The sequence below is a fragment of the Mesocricetus auratus genome, unplaced genomic scaffold, assembly GCF_017639785.1.
Source record: "Mesocricetus auratus isolate SY011 unplaced genomic scaffold, BCM_Maur_2.0 Super-Scaffold_100676, whole genome shotgun sequence".
NCBI classification, from domain to species: domain Eukaryota; kingdom Metazoa; phylum Chordata; class Mammalia; order Rodentia; family Cricetidae; genus Mesocricetus; species Mesocricetus auratus.
Genome location: NW_024429266.1, coordinates 143980685 through 143999660, shown reverse-complemented (window position 1 = coordinate 143999660; position 18976 = coordinate 143980685). Strand labels below are relative to the sequence as shown.

The 18976-nt window shown below is 49.1% G+C and overlaps 1 protein-coding gene across 1 annotated transcript in view; it reads left to right on the top strand.

The window, feature by feature from the left end:
* Positions 1–18976, top strand: part of Hk2 (hexokinase 2) — a 51139-nt gene that overhangs the window by 23497 nt on the left and 8666 nt on the right. The window contains exons 3-11 of the mRNA XM_005078290.4: positions 4148–4296; positions 8480–8599; positions 9316–9411; positions 10117–10216; positions 10509–10692; positions 13936–14091; positions 15169–15402; positions 17152–17456; positions 18568–18716. Coding sequence (XP_005078347.1) covers positions 4148–4296; positions 8480–8599; positions 9316–9411; positions 10117–10216; positions 10509–10692; positions 13936–14091; positions 15169–15402; positions 17152–17456; positions 18568–18716 — 1493 coding nt within the window. The remainder of the gene's footprint in view (positions 1–4147; positions 4297–8479; positions 8600–9315; positions 9412–10116; positions 10217–10508; positions 10693–13935; positions 14092–15168; positions 15403–17151; positions 17457–18567; positions 18717–18976) is intronic.

Below are 18976 nucleotides of genomic sequence, written 5' to 3'. Positions count from 1 at the left end.
CCAAATCACCTGGCAGAAGTCTTTAAACAACCCTGGAGTGATGAGTTGCTCAAATCAATTACCGATGTCATGTTACCTCAGGTGACATTGACTACCTAGTTCAGATGGCTAGCCAACTGCCATTTCAGTGCCTGATCTTTCCCTGTGACAGGTGAGTTCCCAGGAGAAGTTGGAACCCTTTATCTCACTGACCTTACGTATCTGATAAGAGCCAAACTGAAAGTGGGCTGCTGGTTGTGTGGGCTGGAAGTGAGTCAGCAGACGCCTGGCTCTGCGTTGCCTTGGAGCCTGTCCTGGAACTCACTCAGGAGACCAGGCTGGCCTCGAACTCAGATCCGCCTGCCTCTGCCCCCACCCCCCAGTGCTGGGATTAAAGGCGTGCGCCACCACCGCCCGGCTCTGATTTTATTTTTTTATGTGTGGGTGTTTCTAAATGTAAAACATCTTCCTTAGAGAGACCTGAAGTGTCCTGTGAGGTGGGTACAGGGGTTTGGTATGATACAAGAGTACACAGCCCACACCAGCAAGCTTCCTCAGTTTCTGCTGTAGGCAAGGGCCTGCCACTCTTTACCTTCTGCTTGCCCCCCGTCCTTCAGTAAGGAAGCCCTAGCCTCCGAGGGATGAGCTGGGGCTCCTGGTAGAGCAATGGTGTCTTTACTTTTTTCCTCGCTACCCTATGGCTTCCAGGAATGAGAGTCACTGAAGGGGAGAGGGTGTGGTCCTGAAAAGGACAGGCACGGGCTTTAGAGTTGGAAATCTTGGCGTCAAACTCTAGCTCTGGTTCACCCCTTTGTGACCTTAACCAAATGACTCAACTTTAGAAGCATCACTTCCTGACACCCAGTCTAACGGGGGGGGGGGGGTAGAGGGGGCCAGTGCTATTGCCTCCAGGTTTTACTCTTGGCATCGTAAGTGAAAAATTCCCTATTTGAGGGTTTACAACTTTCCGGTGAGCAGCCTTGTTACTCATCGTAGAAAAATCCTTAGGCAAGGCAGCCCTGGGTCTGAATATTTGCTGTGATTAAAAGGCATGTGCTGCTAACTACTCCCACCATATTTAACTTTTTATTACTCTTATTTGTCTATTGTGTGTGTGCACTAGAGTGTATGTGTGCTGGAATGCATGCGTGTGTGCGCTCCAATGCCACAAGGGACCTCGGAAGTCATAGGAGAACCCGCAGGAATGGGTTCTCTCCTTCCATCCTGTGGGTTCCAGGAATAGAACTCAGGTTGTCAGACTTGGTGGCAGTGACCTTTACCTGGTTAGCCTGCTTATCAGCTCTTGCATTTTATTGTTTTAAAAAGCGAAAGTTATGATCCAGCGATAACAGCAAGCGTAACAATACGAAAAGTCACCAGACCTGATCTCATAAAAACAGTACAGTTGCCAGTCAAACATCTTAGTGAACAAATTCAATGTGAAGTAGTGTTGTGTAGTAAGCTGCCTCAAAAACCAGCAGATTCTACTCGGTTCTTTGCCAGTGGTTTCTTGGTATCCTTTTAAAAGTGTATTTTATTAGGTATTACTTTAAAATTTTATTTTGAGGTAGGGTATCTCTGAAACCCAGGCTGTCCCAGAACTCACTATTTAGACCAGGCTATCCTCCAACTCACAGAGATCCACCTGCCTCTGCCTCCAGATTAAAGTTGTATGCTGCTATGCCTGGCTTAAGTTACTTTTATTCATTTGTCTGTATACCTGCTTGTATGCATGTGTATCGTGTAAATGCAGTGCCTGCGGATACTAGACGAGAGTGTCTGATCCTTTAGAACTGGAGTTTTTAGATGGTGGTGGGGAGCAAGCCAATGTGAATGTTGGGAGCCAAAAACCTTAGGTTTTCTGGAAGAGCAGTGCTCTGTCTTGATCTGTGATCTAAGTAGTCTCCTCCACCACCGGGACTGAAACTCACTGTGTAGCTGAGGCTGGCTAGCTCCTGTTTCTGCCTCTGAAGTATCGGGGCTTACAGGAGAGCCTCACCATGCTGGGCTAAGAAACTGCCCTACCGTCTTACAGATGCACTGGCCTTCCTTTCACATTCGCAATCCATCTCACACTTCCATGAACACTATTCTGGGATTCTGGAATGTCTTGGAAGGATCCCAGTGGAGGTAGGGCTTGAACTATAACTAATAGTATGTTGATTCAGAGTGACCAACAAGAGTTAGGAGAGCTTTCAGTCTAAGGAATGAAAACGAAAAGATACTGGCACTATCTGTTTGTCCATACATTCATATATAACCTAGACCATAGTTCCTCAACCTCACAAGTACGGTGGGAAGTCAGCGCTACAAGCTGTGAGATCTGTAGGTGAGGGAACAATGCCCAGAGAGCCCCAGGCCACCGCTGAGCCGGAACTCATGAGTCCTGGCCACTGTATGTGAAGTTTGTTACTTTCTCTCTGCTCTGTGGGGAATGGTCATGAGCCATATAGATACTGGGCCAAGAAGATTAGGTCCCTCCATTGCCCTGTGGGGCCATCATAGGACGACAGGAGTCATTGCCTCATGTTCTGAACTCAGAGAGGGTCCGGTCCTTGGTCATGTGTGTGGAACACGTGCTGACGAGAGGAGAAGAGTGTATTCTGAAAGAATGGTAGGCATCCCTCAGTTCCTACCAGTGCTCTATTATTTACAGTCCCCGTTAGTCCACCAGAAACTACAGCGAATCACATTCCTGATGGAGCCATGCTGGGCTGAATCCAGCTGGGCTGGTCTTCATAACCAACCAGAGGCAGTGCTGGCCACCTCCGTCCCCCACGGTCACTGATTCAGCGGATCGTGTGTGTCCCAGACCTCAAAGTGCTGATGAGGCAGCTCACCCTTGATTTTTCTCTTTTATCCCCCTGACAACCACCACGTAGCGTTTCCTAGAATCTGGCTGAGGCCCCATGGCTGGTGGAGGTTCAGTACTCTAGTGTCTAGAAAAGTCATCCGAGGCCACGAGGAGGGGGGTAGACAGTTTTCCCCAGACAAGGCTGGCATTGCTTTACTGAGCCTTCAGTGGACCGGCGTCTGGAGTGAGTGGTGGCGATGCCTTCCAAAGCCCAGCAGGGAATGGAAAATGAGTACCCGTGAGAGGAATGCTGAAGTCACCCGCGCTGATGCTAGTAACTTGTCCTGGAGAGGTGTCTCACCTCCCTTGCCATTTGGGGTCTGAGTGTGAGACCAAGTTTGCTAGAGTCTGGTGTTTACTGTGTCTTTTAAGTTCTTGCTATAGTTCTGGGTGATTCAAGAACATTACTTAGTTCTCTCATGGCAATCCTGGCAAGTATGATGCTCCCATTTTAGAGACCAGAGGTCAAGACACCAAATTCCAGGTGCCTGGGGTAAAAGGCGGCTCTAGGCGATAAAGTAGCCAGGTATGGTTTCTCACATATGTAATGTGGGCTTCTGTAGTGCTGCACCATCTTGTATGTGGGAGTGAGTCCTGAGGACCCTCAGGTGACTGACGCATACCCCAAGTGTCCGCTTTGCATTTTAGAGACTGGACACAGCATTCAGGGAGCTGGTAAGATTAAATCCTTTAATTTATTTAGTCAGAACATGTCTTTGACCCTCCCAGATAAGAGGCTTAGTGTTGACCCATCCTTCAGAGAAGGTGAGGGTGGCAGGTGGCTGGGAGAGGCTCTCAAGGCCTGCCATCCTGGCCTTCCCGTGGATTGCAGGCCTCTTCAGGACTTTCTGTGCCCCTGCAGCTACCCGTGTTATTGACTAGTATCTGGGCGCTTCCTATCCCAGCTGCTGGTTTCCTGGTGAGATTGGGCCAATCTAATTGGAGGTGTTTTCTCAAAGGAGGCTCTTCTTCCCAAATAACTAGTTTAAAGTCGTTGACAAGTTAACCAGGACAGCTAGAATATGAAATTGCCTCATTCTTGATGTAAATTACCAAGTAATAAAAGTATCTTATTAAGAAAGCCAAACATGAAACTGGGTGTGATGGGACATTCCTAAAATCCTAGGACTCTGGAGGCAAGACTGGGTTATATTGTGAGACTGTCTCTAAGGAAAAAAAGGTGAGCCACTTGATGGCTCTCACCCATGAGTGACTGATGCTCATGGCAGATCTCTAGACTTGAAGTCTTGACTGGTGTCCAGGAGGCAGTATGATCTTTCCCCATATTGACAGTGACCCCTCCTTTGTCTACAGAACATGGAGAGTTCTTGGCTCTGGACCTTGGAGGAACCAACTTCCGTGTGCTTCGAGTAAGGGTGACAGACAACGGCCTCCAGAAGGTGGAGATGGAAAACCAAATCTATGCCATTCCTGAGGACATCATGCGGGGCAGTGGAACCCAGGTACTGTCTTCCTATTGAGACAGCAGCAGAGCTACCAATACTTGTGAGACATCCTATATCTTCTTACCACAGGGCAGTCATTAGGACATCCTGGATACTGTTCCAGATGTAAGGTTTCCCATGGTGAGAGCCCTGACCATTCCTGTCATACTGTGCCCAGAGGGTGCTTGGTGGTAAAGGAGGCCACAATGGATGGCTGGGAGAGATGGGACCCTCAAGAGTCTAGTTGGGCTTCTTCAATTGGGTCACTCCTGGGAAAGGAGTTCTGATTGTGAGCTGAAGGAGATATTTTCAGACTGTCTTTGGTCGTGGCCCTGAGGGTCAGCCTGCATCCTTTGGAAGTTGGATACCTGGGATTGTGGGCATTTTAGTTCTGCTAAAGGTGTCTCATGGCTGTTGTGTGGTGTCAGGAAGAACACTGTGCCTGCACGGTGGCGAGTGTTTGCTTAAAAGATTAGGTCCTATATTAGGACAATCTTGCTGTGTGATTCTGGACAAATGATAGCACCTCCCAGTGCCCCAGTCTGTAGAGAGAGATGGTGGGGTAATAAATAGTTAGGTCATGCGGCTGCGCAGAGGGGAGGTGTGGCTAGTGCCACAATGGCAGGCACAGGGTGTTTACCTTTGTTCATTCTTCTTCAAAATTTCTTCCCGTCCTGTCCTCAGTCTCTGGCCAGCAATGGCATTGTTCTCCTTCATGACGAATGTCCTTTTCTTCATGTTCCATCTGACTCTCATTCTGGGCCCTGCTCCCAGATGACAAATATTTGAGAACCAAATAAGACAAAGTCAAAAAATGTAACAGAAGTTTGACTGGTTGTGGAAAAGACTTGTGATGTCCAACAATGCGCTGAACAATTCTCCCATCTTAATGGATGGCTCCTTACTCTTCAACCACATGAAGGGCCCAGGTACCTACCCAACGGTCCAGGCAACTTTCCCCCACGAGCCTGCCTAGGGCTGGGGACTTGGAGTTGACAGTTGCTGAGTGTCCGTCAACCTAGAAAGAATCTGACAGAATCCAAGAAGTTAAGTTTTACTTTGAATCTCTCAGATTGGCAGGGCCAGGTACACATCTGTAATCCTAGCATTCAAGAAGGTGAGCCTGGAGAACTGAGGGTTCAAAACCAGCCTGGGCTATGTACAGTGTGACATTGTTGTTTCCAAATGAAGATAATTAAGATATGACATCTAATAATAAAAACATCTCAAACTACTGAGTTAGAAGACATAAAGAAAATCATTTCTACTCTTTTTCTTTTTAGCTACATTTATTTATTTGCACATGTGCATGTAAAGGTCAGAGGACAATTTGGAAATCAATTCTCTCTACCATGTAGCTTCTGGGGCTCGAACTCTGGGGTCATCAGGCTTGGTGGCCAGTGTTACCTCACCAGCCCAGTTTAAGTTAGGGAATTAGGGAAGAAAGCAATGGTTTGTTATTTAATTAAATAAAAACTAAACCATCAAACCTCAAACTTGCTGTGAGTCTATCTGTCTAGGATGAAGTCTGTCTTCCAGTCACTGACTTGGGGTTCAGAGTGATCTTGACATCCCCTTCCTCCTCAGCCTCCTGATCTCAGCACTGCCACACCCTGCTAGGGCTGTGAGGTGTGCGGGAAGAGGCGTGAGCTGGTCCTCAAGTCAATAAGGAAAAGGAACCGTCTGGAGCACAGGCTAGCAGCAGGCTTGTGCCCTTTGAGCCTTTTTATGGCAGGAAAGTGTTGACTTTTCCAGCATCATATCCTGATCCTCGGATAGCCCGAAGAGAGAGTTTGTCTTCGTCTCCTCTTTTCCCTCTAGAAAGCCTGTAGGTTTTTGGTCTTGACACATAGACTCACGACTTTTTGCAAGGATTTGCCCCATGCAAAGCCACGAGTCACCGCATGGCAAATTTAAAGTGTGATGGCAGGCTCTCGGAGAGTTAGCTTAGGCTGACCCCAAATTCTCCATTCTCCTGTCTCAACCACCTGAGTGCAAGGACTTTTTTCTTGCCTTATGTAGACAAGGCTGCTGGGGAGGGAACAGTGGTCAGGGTTGGCGACTAGGTAGACATCTTGCTTCGCACCAGAGATAACGGCCACTCCAATCCCCACGATTGCTTGGTGTTTGCATGACTTTTCTTTGGATGGACAGTCTCACCCTAAAAGCTGGGACAAGAGCTCAGTGGCAGAGTACTCACGTAGCATGCACAGGGTCTTAGGTCCGGCCTTCAGCACTGGAAAAGTGTACTAAGGAACATCGGGAACAGGGTCCTGGGAATCTGTTTAATATGCCCGATATGAGCAGAGCTTGCCGCTCTCTCTAGAAGGCCAATTTGTACATTAAGATCCCAGCTAGCTCAAGGGAAGATAGCCTGTCTCTGCTGGTGACCCTTTTGGTGGGCAGAGCCCGGTTCTGTCTGTGCACTTGCCTTGGATTGGATGTTCAAAGTTCAGCATCAGCTGTGGTTAACCTTGCGCAGGATGGGACAGATGGACAGGATCCATGTGGGAGTTCGGTGTGGGCCAGCGCCTCGTAGATTATGCTGGCTTCCTTCCCGACTCCACACCTGCTCATCACCCCAGACATCAGGGAGCCAGTAGGCCTGTTAACCCCCATCCCTTATTGTTGAAATCTGCTTCAGGATTCCACAGTGGGCTTCTTAAGAGATGGCTGGTCTCCCATGAATGCTGGAAGACAACCTGGAGTAGACGGTTTCTCTCCATCATATGGGTCCCAAGGCTTGAACTCAGGTCACATGCTTGGCACCGAGTGCCTTAAGCCTCCGGGCCACCTAACCTTCCCCTTTGCTTCTTTCTAGGAAGGAATGTGCTTGTTGTCTTCATCCTCCCACCCCGTCCCCTTGGCTTTTAGATTTTGCCTTTTGGCCCTTGGACTCTGTTCAGCATCGTGCACGCCCTTTCTTTCCTATTTTAACACCACACGGCCCCTGGCCTCAGTCTCTCATGAGAGCTACCAGCTTGGTTCTGAGGGTGCTGAGTGGGTGAGAAGGGGACTGTTTGGTTGGTGGCTCTGGCCTGACTGGAAGCCTGACTGTCGGGAGTACACCTCTCTACAAGGCACAGTGGTGTATGGGTTCTGCTCAGTGCTGTCACTGCCCTGTCTATTATTTTGAAATTAGAAAACAAAATAGGGGCTGTGGAAATGGCTTAGTGGTTAAGAGAGCAAGTGCTGTTTTATCAGGGGACAAGACCCCAGGATCCTCATCCAGCAACTCACAACACCTGTAACTATAGTTCTATGAAGATGGGACACTCTCTTCTGGCCTCCCTGGGCAGACACACACACATACGCAGATAAAAATAAATTAGGATAAGATAAACAACAAAACCGAAATAACTTCTTTGAATTGCTCCCAGGGAATTAGTTTTCTATTACAGAGACAATATAAAGGTTGCTTATTTTTGTTGAGTTGGTTCAGAGACAGCCAGCAGAAAGTATCCTGTTCCTCCTCCAAGGCAGAGACAGGGGGCCAAAGCACTTCTTGGCAGTGAGGTAGGCTGGATTCCCTTCTGGGAAGATAAGCCAACTTCCATGATGACCAGCAGGGGATGCTGTGTCCTCAGGGCATATGTGATAACTGCTAGGTCCCCTGACTTATGAGCCCTTCTGACCGAGATTCATATAAAAGACTTAAGTGGTAGACTCCAACTGATGAGCACTAATTAGCATTGTGCCTTTGTGTACACTGGGTGACTGGGTCCAGATGTCACTTCCTTTTAACAAGAGAGCAGACGATGGCTTGAGTTCTCCGTTTGGTCATTTTTGTATAAGTTACTTGTTGCTGTAACAAGTTACATTAGAAAGGTGGGGTTTAGTCTGGCTCATGGTTGGAGGATACAGTCTATCACAATAGGAAGAGTGTGGATGGACAGGAGCCTGAGGCGCTGGTCACATTGTGTCCATCGTCAGGAAGCAGAGGTAGATGGATGCTGGTGTTCAACTCAATTACTACTTTTTTATTCAGTCCAGGCCCCCAGCCTGTGGAAGGGTGCCACCCATGTTTCGGATAAATCTTCCCACCTCTGCAAACCCACCTCACTCACAGGCATGCTTAGGGGTTTGTCTTCTTCTGGGTCTGGCCAGATTCTGTCAAGTTGACAATCAATATCATCCCAATCGAGTCCGTCTTTCCCCCTGTTAACCTGCCTCCCTGCTCATTCCGTGTTTGTGTTCTTAGCTGTTTGATCACATTGCTGAGTGCCTGGCCAACTTCATGGACAAGCTACAAATCAAAGCCAAGAAGCTCCCGCTGGGTTTCACCTTCTCGTTCCCTTGCCACCAGACGAAACTAGATGAGGTATGGCAGGCTGAGATGCTTTCAGTGGCATTGGACTTGGGGTGGTGAGGGTGGAGGAGGACTCTGGAGCCATCTGCAGCTGTGGTGGCAGTGGCGCTGAGGAGTTTTGCATATGAGCTTTCAGTATTGAGACTTGTGTCCTTCTGGGAACCTGTATGTATGTATGTCATGTGTGGAGGATGGTGATGAATTATGAAAGGCAGAGGTGTTCTGTCACCCCCAGCCCCCTGTACACGCTTTGTGGTATCCTTATCCTGTTCAGGTTAGCAGGAATGAGAAGTTAAGATCTCTTTTGATCTAAAGGGCTATGGCCCACGATGAGAAAGATACCTAAAAGACTGGGCATGCACTCATCTGGTACAGTGCTTGCCTAGCACGCATAGTGCCTTGGGTCCATCTCCAAAACTACATAAACTGGCCATGGTAGTGCATACTGTAAGCCCAGCCTTCAGGAAGATCAGAAATACCAGGCAGTGTATCTATCCTGTTTGACACTTCTTTCCACCTCTTAGGGGCAGGGGATCATGATAAACTTATGTATGTGCTCTCCTGTCCTATTTTGGGGGGGGGGGCCGAGTCTCCTCCTTCCTGGGGTAGCCAGGAAGCTGCAAATTTAAACATGACTTTAGCCTCGATGTAGAGGGTTCTGTTGAGCACTGTTGGAGTGTCACTGTTTCAGCTGTGGGAAATAATCATTTTCTTTGGTCTTCTTCTAGAGTTTCTTGGTCTCATGGACCAAGGGGTTCAAGTCCAGTGGTGTGGAGGGTAGAGATGTGGTGGATCTCATCCGGCAGGCCATCCGGCGCAGAGGGGTGAGTAGCGGTGGGAGCCCCGCCGGGTCTGCTCTGCTCTGAATCTTTCCCTGTCTGTCCTTGGACTCAGCACGAGATGGTTTTGTAGGACTCAAGGATAAGTGTTCTGCATTCCTGCTGCGTTACCCAGTGATTTTTGTATGTGATCAGATGCCTTTTGGTTTTTTTTTTTTTTTGTGGGGGGAGTTTGTTTTGTTTGGTTTGGTTTTGGTTTTTCGAGACAGGGTTTCTCTGGTTTTGGAGTCTGTCCTGGAACTAGCTCTTGTAGACCAAGCTGGTCTCGAACTCACAGACATGCGCCACCACTGCCCGGCGCCTTTTGGGTTTTGAGATTTATTCACTTGATGGACAATAACTCTGACCTTGGTGCAAGAAATACCCCAATTCCTTAACCTAAAGACTCATTGTCAAGTTGGAATGTTGGCATGATTGACAAATGGGGAAGGAATGGAGCAGAGAGGTGACGGGCTGGGTCTATTGGTTGTGTGTAGGAGGGAGAAACAAGAAGGTGGACTCGATTCTTGCTGCTGTCTGGGAAACCATCCTTATTAAAGACAGATGGAGAACGGGTTGGGGGAATCTCTACCTCTAACCCTCTTTGGCTGTGGTTTGGGTCAGTAACACACTTGCATGGTATGTCTTGCTTTCTCCATCTTTATGCCCGTCTCCCCCTTGTGATGATGAAGTTCCTTTGCTCCTCTGCAGGACTTTGACATTGACATTGTGGCTGTGGTGAATGACACAGTTGGCACTATGATGACCTGTGGTTATGATGATCATAACTGTGAGATTGGTCTCATTGTGGGTGAGTGAGCCCCTGGTGTGAAAGCCAGTGCTGTTTGGAGGTGGGGATGGGGGCTGAGAGGGAGGAAGGAATCCTTAGCTCGGGTGTTTTCTCTACTTTGTAAAGATAATGGTTCAACCACTTGGGGCGAAACTAGGACCTGTGGAGTTAAGCAGTAATGTGTACTAGAGGCTTGGCTCATGTGCAATGAAGAATCTCAGCCCCTATGCAGACGTGCGACATTGAGGGGGGAGGTGCTTGGGAGAGGATAGTGCACGTGGGCGCGGGACAAACAGTTCCTTCCGTTGACCAGGTACTGGCAGTAATGCCTGCTACATGGAGGAGATGCGCCACATTGACATGGTAGAGGGTGACGAGGGACGCATGTGCATCAACATGGAGTGGGGGGCCTTTGGGGACGACGGTACGCTCAATGACATCCGCACCGAGTTCGACAGAGAGATCGACATGGGCTCACTGAACCCTGGGAAGCAGCTGTAAGTGGGGCCTTCCTTTGGGTGGGTGGGTAGGGCGTTGGAGGGGGCCGCTGCCACGGTGAAGGGTTTCCATGCTTTTGCACCATCCCCAGAGGGTTGTGGTGGCACACACTAGTCATGGGAATGTTCATGATTGTAAGTCACCAAGAGGGCTAAAATAGAGAGAAGCAGATAAAAACACAGTGCCCTTCAAGACGGTCACTTTTTTTTTGTCTTCTTGCTTATTTTCTATGGACGGTGAGTCCTGTGGGAAAAGATGAAATATGGGATGAGGGTCTTCAGAGGCACTGTTTGTGGCTTTCAGCCCATCACTGCCTGGGGGATGAGGCTGCAGCACCTGGTTTTATTTGATGGAAACTGAACCCAGGCAAATGCTCTCCCAGCTGAGTTAATACCTGGCCTTGATTTGTTTTTGTTTTGTTTGAGACACAGTCTCTCACTGCTTAGTCCTTGGCTGGCCTGGAGCTGGCTATGTGGACCCAAGCCCACAAACGCACCTCTTTCTGCTTCCTTTTTAAGTGTTGAGACTAAGGTTGTGCTACCTGGTGTTGTTGCTTGCTCATAGTCCCGAAGCTTTCTGCCTTTATTCATGCTATTCCTCTGGTCCAGCTGTGTCCTGGGGAAAGTTGGACAGGGAGGCTCAGCGTTTTTGCATCCTCAATCCCATATGTTCCAGTTGTAGCTTTTTGTTTCTTTTGACTTTTTTCTTTAAAGACTTTATATTTTTCCTCTCCTTCTTTATAAACTAGATGTATTCATTTTATTTTATGTGTGAGTGTTTTGCCTGTGTGTGTGTATAGATGCCACATTTGTATTTGATGACTAGAGATCAGAAGAGAGCATTGGATCCCCGGGAACTGGAGTAACCACATGTGGGCGCTGGGAATTGAATCCAGGACTTCCTGAAGAGCAGCCAGTGCTCTTAGCTGCTGAGCCATCTCTCGAACCCTCCTTTTTTTTTTTTAACCTCTTACACAACCTTATTTTGTTCTTGAATTTGCTAAACTTCTCTGTTGAAGATCTTGAAACAGAGTTGGCTGCTGCAAGGGCTGGAAGCCAGTTGCAAAACCTTTTTGAGCAATGTACCATTTCTGTGGTCTTCTTGCTGTTTGTTTTAGAAAAAACTGTTCTCTCTATTTAGAAAGGAAGCCCAGAAAACCCAGCTCTATAAACTGGGGCAGAGATGGGTAGCCTCCAAGTCACAGGCTTCTCTCCATGTTGAAATGACAGTCTGTGCACTTGGACTTTTTTAGGAACGTCTGGTTGTGTCTCCTGTGGGTGATGAGAGATTTATTAGATGAAAAAGCCAGTCAGTCACTCAGTGCCTGCTTCCCTTAGTGGGGCACACCCCTGTCACTGGAGCTGTGTGTCCTTGGAAATGTCTAAAGATAAAGTGACTAGTACTGGCTTATCCATAGATGACTGACAAAGATGGGGAGGGCATGTTCCAAATTGTTGCTGGGGTGGCCCTGAAGTCATGCTGGACAACTCCATGTTGTGCAGAGCCTTTGATGGAGGAGTGCCCCATCAGCTTCCATGGAGCCAACTTGGTTGACAGTGTGATATAGACATTGAATTTTATAGTGTTGAGTTTAGGCCAAGCTGCTACTCAGGCTGGGACCTGTGGAGCTTTGGGTTTTTGGGACAGTCTCATGCAGCCAAGCTGTCTTTGAACTCACTGTCTGGGATGACTTTGATTTCTTTGTGTCCATGCATGCCTATACTGAGGAAGCCAGAAGAGGGTGCCGGGCCCCCTGAGATTAGAATTACATGGACTCATGGGTGCAGTACCCACTCTTAACCACAGAACTGTTTTAGCTCCAATTTCCTTATTTTTCCTTCCTCCCTCCCTCCCTCCTTTTTTCTTTCGAGACAGGGTCTCATGGGGTAGCCTAGGCTAGTCAGAAACGTTCGACCCTCTTGCCTCAGCCCCCCAAATGCTGGCATTGCTGGCGTCTGGATCTACACTGCCAGCTCTCCTTTGGCTTTATCCGGTTTGAGGATTGAGCAAGTCACATCTTGCTGGTTGAGAACCTGGCTTTCAGCTTCTGCTAAGCGCTATTCTGTGTTAAACCCCTGCTGGGCTTCCTGGGTGGTGTGGCCCATCCTAGTTCCTTTCTGTTAGACAGCAGTTCCTGTCTGAGACATCAAAGGGCTTTCTTTACCAAAAAGATAATCCACCAGGCTCAGTGTCTTCTGTCACAGGATCCTAGGGCCCTAGGCAAAAAAAGTAATCTCTAAAGAAAACAGTGTCACCTAGTGGTGGAAAATCAAATTACTGGCCTTCCTTCAGTTCCCAAGCTGATTCTTCCCGTTGTCACTTCTTCCCTTGTACCCCAGAAGGTCTCAATGGATTCTTGAGCTCTCTATTTGCCCTGGAACTTTACCCCAACCTGCCCATGTGATCACCCCACAAAATTTAGAAGGCAGTGTCTGTGCATGAGGGGGAAGATCTGTACCTAGATCTAATTCTAGTCACTTACTTTCCTATTGGGACTCTATATAAGGCTATTAAAAAATATTGCTGCTATATATTTTTTCTTGAGACAGCATCATTGCACCAGGCTGGTTGAGACTTGCTATGAAGCCTACACTGGCTTCAACAATGGCAGTCCTTCAGTCTCAGTCCCCTAAGTGCTGATCAGTATGAGCCACCAGGCTGGCTTTAAGATTTTATTTTAAAAGAGCATTTTCTTGCTTAATGTAGTGTAATGTGCCTGTAATCCTAGTCCTTGGGAGGTTAAGGAAAGAGGATTGCCTGAGTTCAAGGCCAGCCTGTCTCATAAGCAAAGCAATAGTAACAGAACTGTACCACCAACAAAAGCAGATTTTTGTTTGTTTTTTTGTTTTTGTTTTGTTTGTGATGGGGTCTCATGTAGCCTAGTCTGGCCTTGAACTTCTGATTCCCTCACCTCCATCCCCCAAGTGCTGGCCATTACAGCTGGACTCTGAGTTGAATTTTAAGTAATCACTGTCTTGGTATCTTAAGTGACCCCAGATTCTGTTCCAGAATATTCCATACCACCTGTATTTCAGTGGGCGGCTTGATGAGCCCACTCATTTTGATGAAAGATTGGCTAGTTCTGTATTTTCTATCTCCTGGGTTGTTTGTGCCTCTACCGCTGTGCACTGTAAGTCCAAGCGACTCCTCAGTCATTGACTTCTGAAGCTGGGGTCTTGAGAGGTCTCTGTGGAGGAATGGAGTCCATCTGTTGATGGAACGTCACTGGTCTGTCTCTGCAGGTTCGAGAAGATGATCAGCGGGATGTACATGGGGGAGCTGGTCAGGCTCATTCTGGTGAAGATGGCTAAGGAGGAGCTACTGTTCCAGGGGAAGCTCAGCCCAGAACTCCTCACAACTGGCTCCTTCGAGACCAAAGATGTGTCAGATATTGAAGAGTAAGCTTCTGGGCTCTCTGCTCACCAGGTCTCCATGAATTGGTCAGGAACTGGGGAGGAAAATGAGGGAGTTGGCTTTGAGCTCTGTGTGTGTGTGTGTGTCTGTCTGTCTGTCTGTCTGTGTACACATGTGGCCCACAGGGCACTACTGGCATGTTCTGCAGGCAGTCTACCTTAAGATAGACTTTCTCACTGGCCTGGAATTTACCAAGTAGGCTAGGCAGATTGGTCAGTGAGTCCCCAAGGATCCACCTGTCTTCCCCTCTTCAATGCTGGGACTAGAGATCCGTCACATCATCTGACTTTTTAACATGGGGATTGAATTTAGGACCTCATGCTTCCAAAGCAAGCACTTTACCCACTGAGCCATCCCCTCAGCCAGGACTTGCTGGCTTGTGCTCTGGCTCAACTAGCTTCCTTATTCAACCCAGGACCATCTGTCCAGGAAAGGTACCACACACCGTGGGCTGTGTTACAGAGGCATGCGACTGCTCAGGTCTCCTTGACACCAGCTCCAGGCACAGACTGACTTTTGCTGTTCTAGAGAGTGGCAGGTGGACTCCACACTCAATTCAAGTACTCAAAGGTGCTGGCAGCTGACTCGCCATTCAGCTGCTTTGAGGGGAACAGAGAGCAGGAACTGGCACTCTCTTGGCATATGCAACAGTCAACTGGGTCTTTTCTTTATAAGACACACACAGAGGAGCTACTTGTTCCTTCCTGTGGAAGATAAAAGGCACATAAAGAAGTCAGGCGTGTGTGTGTGTGTGTGTGTGTGTGTGTGTGTGTGTGTGTGTGTGTGTGTGTGTGAGAGAGAGAGAGAGAGAGAGAGAGAGAGAGAGAGAGAGAGAGAGAGAGAGAGAGAGAGAGAGAGAGAGAGAGAGAGAGAGAGAGAGGGAGGGAGGGAGGAATGACCAGCTTTGAAATTGCTGTATTGTGCTATACTTCCTACTGCTGAAGGAGTCAGCCGTCCCTCCAAGGGGGAGTTTGGAACTGGGGGGGCTCCCTAGCCAGCCCACAGCTCCTCCCACTAGTCACAGTGAGGGAGACACTGCTCACACCCTGTCTGCCTCCCAGGGAGAAGGACGGAATACAGAAGGCCTACCAGATCCTGGTGCGTCTGGGCCTGAATCCGCTGCAGGAGGACTGTGTGGCCACACACCGAATCTGCCAGATCGTGTCCACGCGTTCTGCCAGCCTGTGCGCAGCCACCCTGGCTGCGGTGCTGTGGCGCATCAAGGAGAACAAGGGCGAGGAGCGGCTTCGCTCCACCATTGGTGTCGATGGCTCTGTCTACAAGAAGCATCCCCAGTGAGTGAGCAGCTTGGGGCTGGGAACGGTGGAGTTCGCTGGAGACTGAGCCAGCTCTGTATTGCTTTCCATGGAGCATAAGTGTTCCCCGGTGGGCACCGTTGGGATGGGTGGAGCAGCTGAGGAGCTGCCCTCTCTGTTCAGAACTGGCTACTGACTCCTTGACTTGCCTTTCTCTCCTCCACCCTGTTTGTCGTTGTTGTTTTGAGTTAGGCTGTCATGTAGCTCCATTGGCCATGGATCAACATAAACTCCCTATTCTCTGTCTCTTGTCTTCCAAGTTCAGGGTTACAGGCCTGTGCCACCTCTATTTATGCAGTGTTGAATAGAATGCTGTGAGCGAGCATTGAGGGCAAGCACATTACCATCCAGGCATCACCTCCAGCTGCCTCCATCCTTTTTATGAGTTTCTGTTTCGCTCAGTGTTTGCATTATTCTGGTTGGTTTGTGTGGGTGCCATGTCCCTCTGCTAGTGGCCACCCCGACCCTGGTCACCTCTGCACTGGTTTTGGTTTTGAATTGTCCCTGCCCTATCCATGTCCCTTCAGGTGTATATTCCAAGATGTTCACATGTCAACTGGGACCTCGAAGACGTCTTTTTAGGGCTCACTTACTTACCATCATTTTCTTTTAAGCAGTTTCTTCCCAATTCAAACATTCCCCTTTAAATTTTCACCATTTCTTTATTATCACTGTTTGGGGGTGGGGCAGAGGTCAACAGTGGGGAATCGGTCCTTCCTTTCCACCTCTGTTCTAGGCATTGAGCTCAGGGCGGCAGGCTGGGTGCTTCGTGCTTTTTTTTTTTTTTTCGAGACAGGATTTCTCTGTATTGTTTTGGAGAGTGTTCTGGAACTCACTCTGTAGACCAGGTTGGCCTCGAACTCACAGAGATCCGCCTGCCTCTGCCTCCTGAGTGCTGGGATTAAAGGCGTGCGCCACCAACGCCCGGCTGGTGCTTCGTGCTTTTATCGGCTCAGCCTTCATCTTGCCGGTTCCCCCTCCCCTTTTCAATTATTCCCATGAGCGTCACGGTAATTGTGCCAAGTCAGGGCACCTTTAACAGAGCGGGTTGCTGCCGAGGGCTCTGCCCTGAGGTCCCCTGCTTTCCAACCCTGGGCAGTACAAACACGGTCAGCCTGAGAGTGGTTCAGAGGCCCTTCTGCCTCTGCCTGGGGTGAGAGTGGCTCTTACAGCCAACGCCTCCGGTGAGTCAGTGGTCCGTGTGGCGCAGGGGCCCCCCCAGCCAAGGGCATCTTGCTAAACATTCCCACTGACTCCACTTACTTGTTCAGGTGCCTTTGAGATCATTGGCAGGAATTGGGGGTGAAAAAAACAAAGGCCAGAGTCTGGAAGATTTCCTAGGTTTTGTTGTTATTGGGTGTTTTCCCAGGGGCACTAGATGAAACGGACCTCGGGAGCAGGTGGCGTTGGAAGCATTTGATTCTAGTAGATTGCCCTTGCAGAGGCTGGCTCCATTTGTCAAGCAGAGGAACTGTGGCCTGTTCCATAAGAAAGAGCGAGTCTCATGTGACTGCATGAGTGGTAGCTTTAGAAGAGCCAGCTAGGGCAGTCACGGTTGAATACCGGGCTTTTATATGGTAACCCCAGGATGGGGAAGAACGGAGAGAGGAGACATGGGCGCCGTTGGCTTCTGTGGGGGCCACTGGCTCGGGGCTGAGGCGGAAGCTGCTCTGCAGCGGTCTGTACCATTGTAACCATGGACACCTGTCTCTCTGTGTGTCACCGCAGTTTTGCCAAGCGTCTTCACAAGGCAGTGAGGAGGCTGGTGCCCGACTGTGATGTTCGCTTCCTCCGATCTGAAGATGGCAGCGGCAAAGGGGCGGCTATGGTGACCGCGGTAGCTTACCGGCTGGCTGACCAACACCGGGCCCGCCAGAAGACCCTGGAGTCTCTGAAGCTGAGCCACGAGCAGTTGCTGGAGGTCAAAAGGAGGATGAAGGTGGAAATGGAGCATGGTCTGAGCAAGGAGACACACGCTGTGGCCCCCGTGAAGATGCTGCCCACTTACGTGTGTGCCACCCCAGATGGTACAGGTACGTAGCAGGGTGCCCTCAGTTCACCTGGTGGCGTTTGTCCTGCTGCTGACATCAGTCATGATCTTTAAGGTTTATTTAAAATTTCGTGCCTGGGTGCATGCATCAGTTGGTGGAGTCCACAGAGGGTGTCCAGTCCCCTGGAGGTGGCCTTGCAGGCAGTTCTGATGTGAGTGCTAGGAAATACCCCGTGACCTGTAAGAACATCCGGTCTCTTATCTCTCCAGCCCCATTTGATGTGCTTTTAGAAATGGGTGTTGTGTAGCTCAGGCTGGCCTCCAACCCTATGTGTGACTCAGGACGACCTTGAATACCTGTGCCAAGGTTATTGATGTATGCCAACACTTGTATCAGTTTTGTTTATTAAAAATATCCTGTTTGGCCAAGAACTGAAGCTGAGATAAGTTAGGAACCTTGCTCAAGTTTGTACAACCAGAGTTGGCAACATTGAAACCCAGGAATCTGGGGTTGAGAGCCATCTCTAGAACAAACACCATGTTTGTTTGAGTCTACGTGTATATCCTGCCTGGTCTCATACAAAAAGTTACTGATGGATCCATGATGGTCTTTCAAGGTTGGCACAGGCTCCAGAGGAAGAAACTAGGGTTTGTTCCCTAGTTGTCACCTAGTGGTGTGGCTTTGTTCCATTCAATCACATCTTTAAGATCATCTATGAGGGAATGAAATGGCTTGGGTTGCCTCAGGGGCATATAGCCCAGGTTGACTTTAAATTCAGTGTAGCTGAGGCTGGCTGTGGATGCCCGATCCTCCTGCCTCTATATACTAAGTGCTGGGATTGATTCCAGGCACGCCACACTGCCTGACTTAGTTTTCTTTGAGGAATCCCTCACCTGTTCCTTATCTCTTCCAGAGAGTGTATGTCTTGGCTCAGACGTTTTAACAGTTTTAAGCATACTGTATTGGCATGCCCGATCTTTGTTCTAAAGAGCCGGCCTCTGGGGTCAGGTGGGCCCGTTCAGATCTGGTCCTGAGGTTCTTCCTTCTTTAACTGCTAGGTGGCGCTCACGCTCCATTTTCCCTAACGAAGGGACCGTGTATAGACTCATACACTATCACCACAATTCATTACCATCCTGGGTTCATTTTCCAGAGAAAGGAGACTTTCTGGCCTTGGATCTTGGAGGAACAAATTTCCGGGTCCTGCTGGTGCGCGTGCGTAACGGGAAGCGGAGGGGCGTGGAGATGCATAACAAGATCTACTCCATCCCACAGGAGGTCATGCACGGCACTGGGGAAGAGGTGAGGCTTGGAGCAAAAGAAAAGGAGGTGACACCGGGGAAGAGGGGAGGTCGTAATTGGGTGAGCTTCTGGGAGTATCCAGTGGCCTTCCCGATTTCAAAGATCACCCTTCTCTTGCTCACCCCTGGCTTGGGGAGGACTGGGGTTCAGGGCCCTGGCAGAGTTGCTTCTTAGGTGATGCCTAAGCTTGGTTTCTCCTGGGTGGAATGTTTGGGGGCAGCCCCCTCTGGCCAGGGTCTCCCTAATACCCTTCTTCCTGC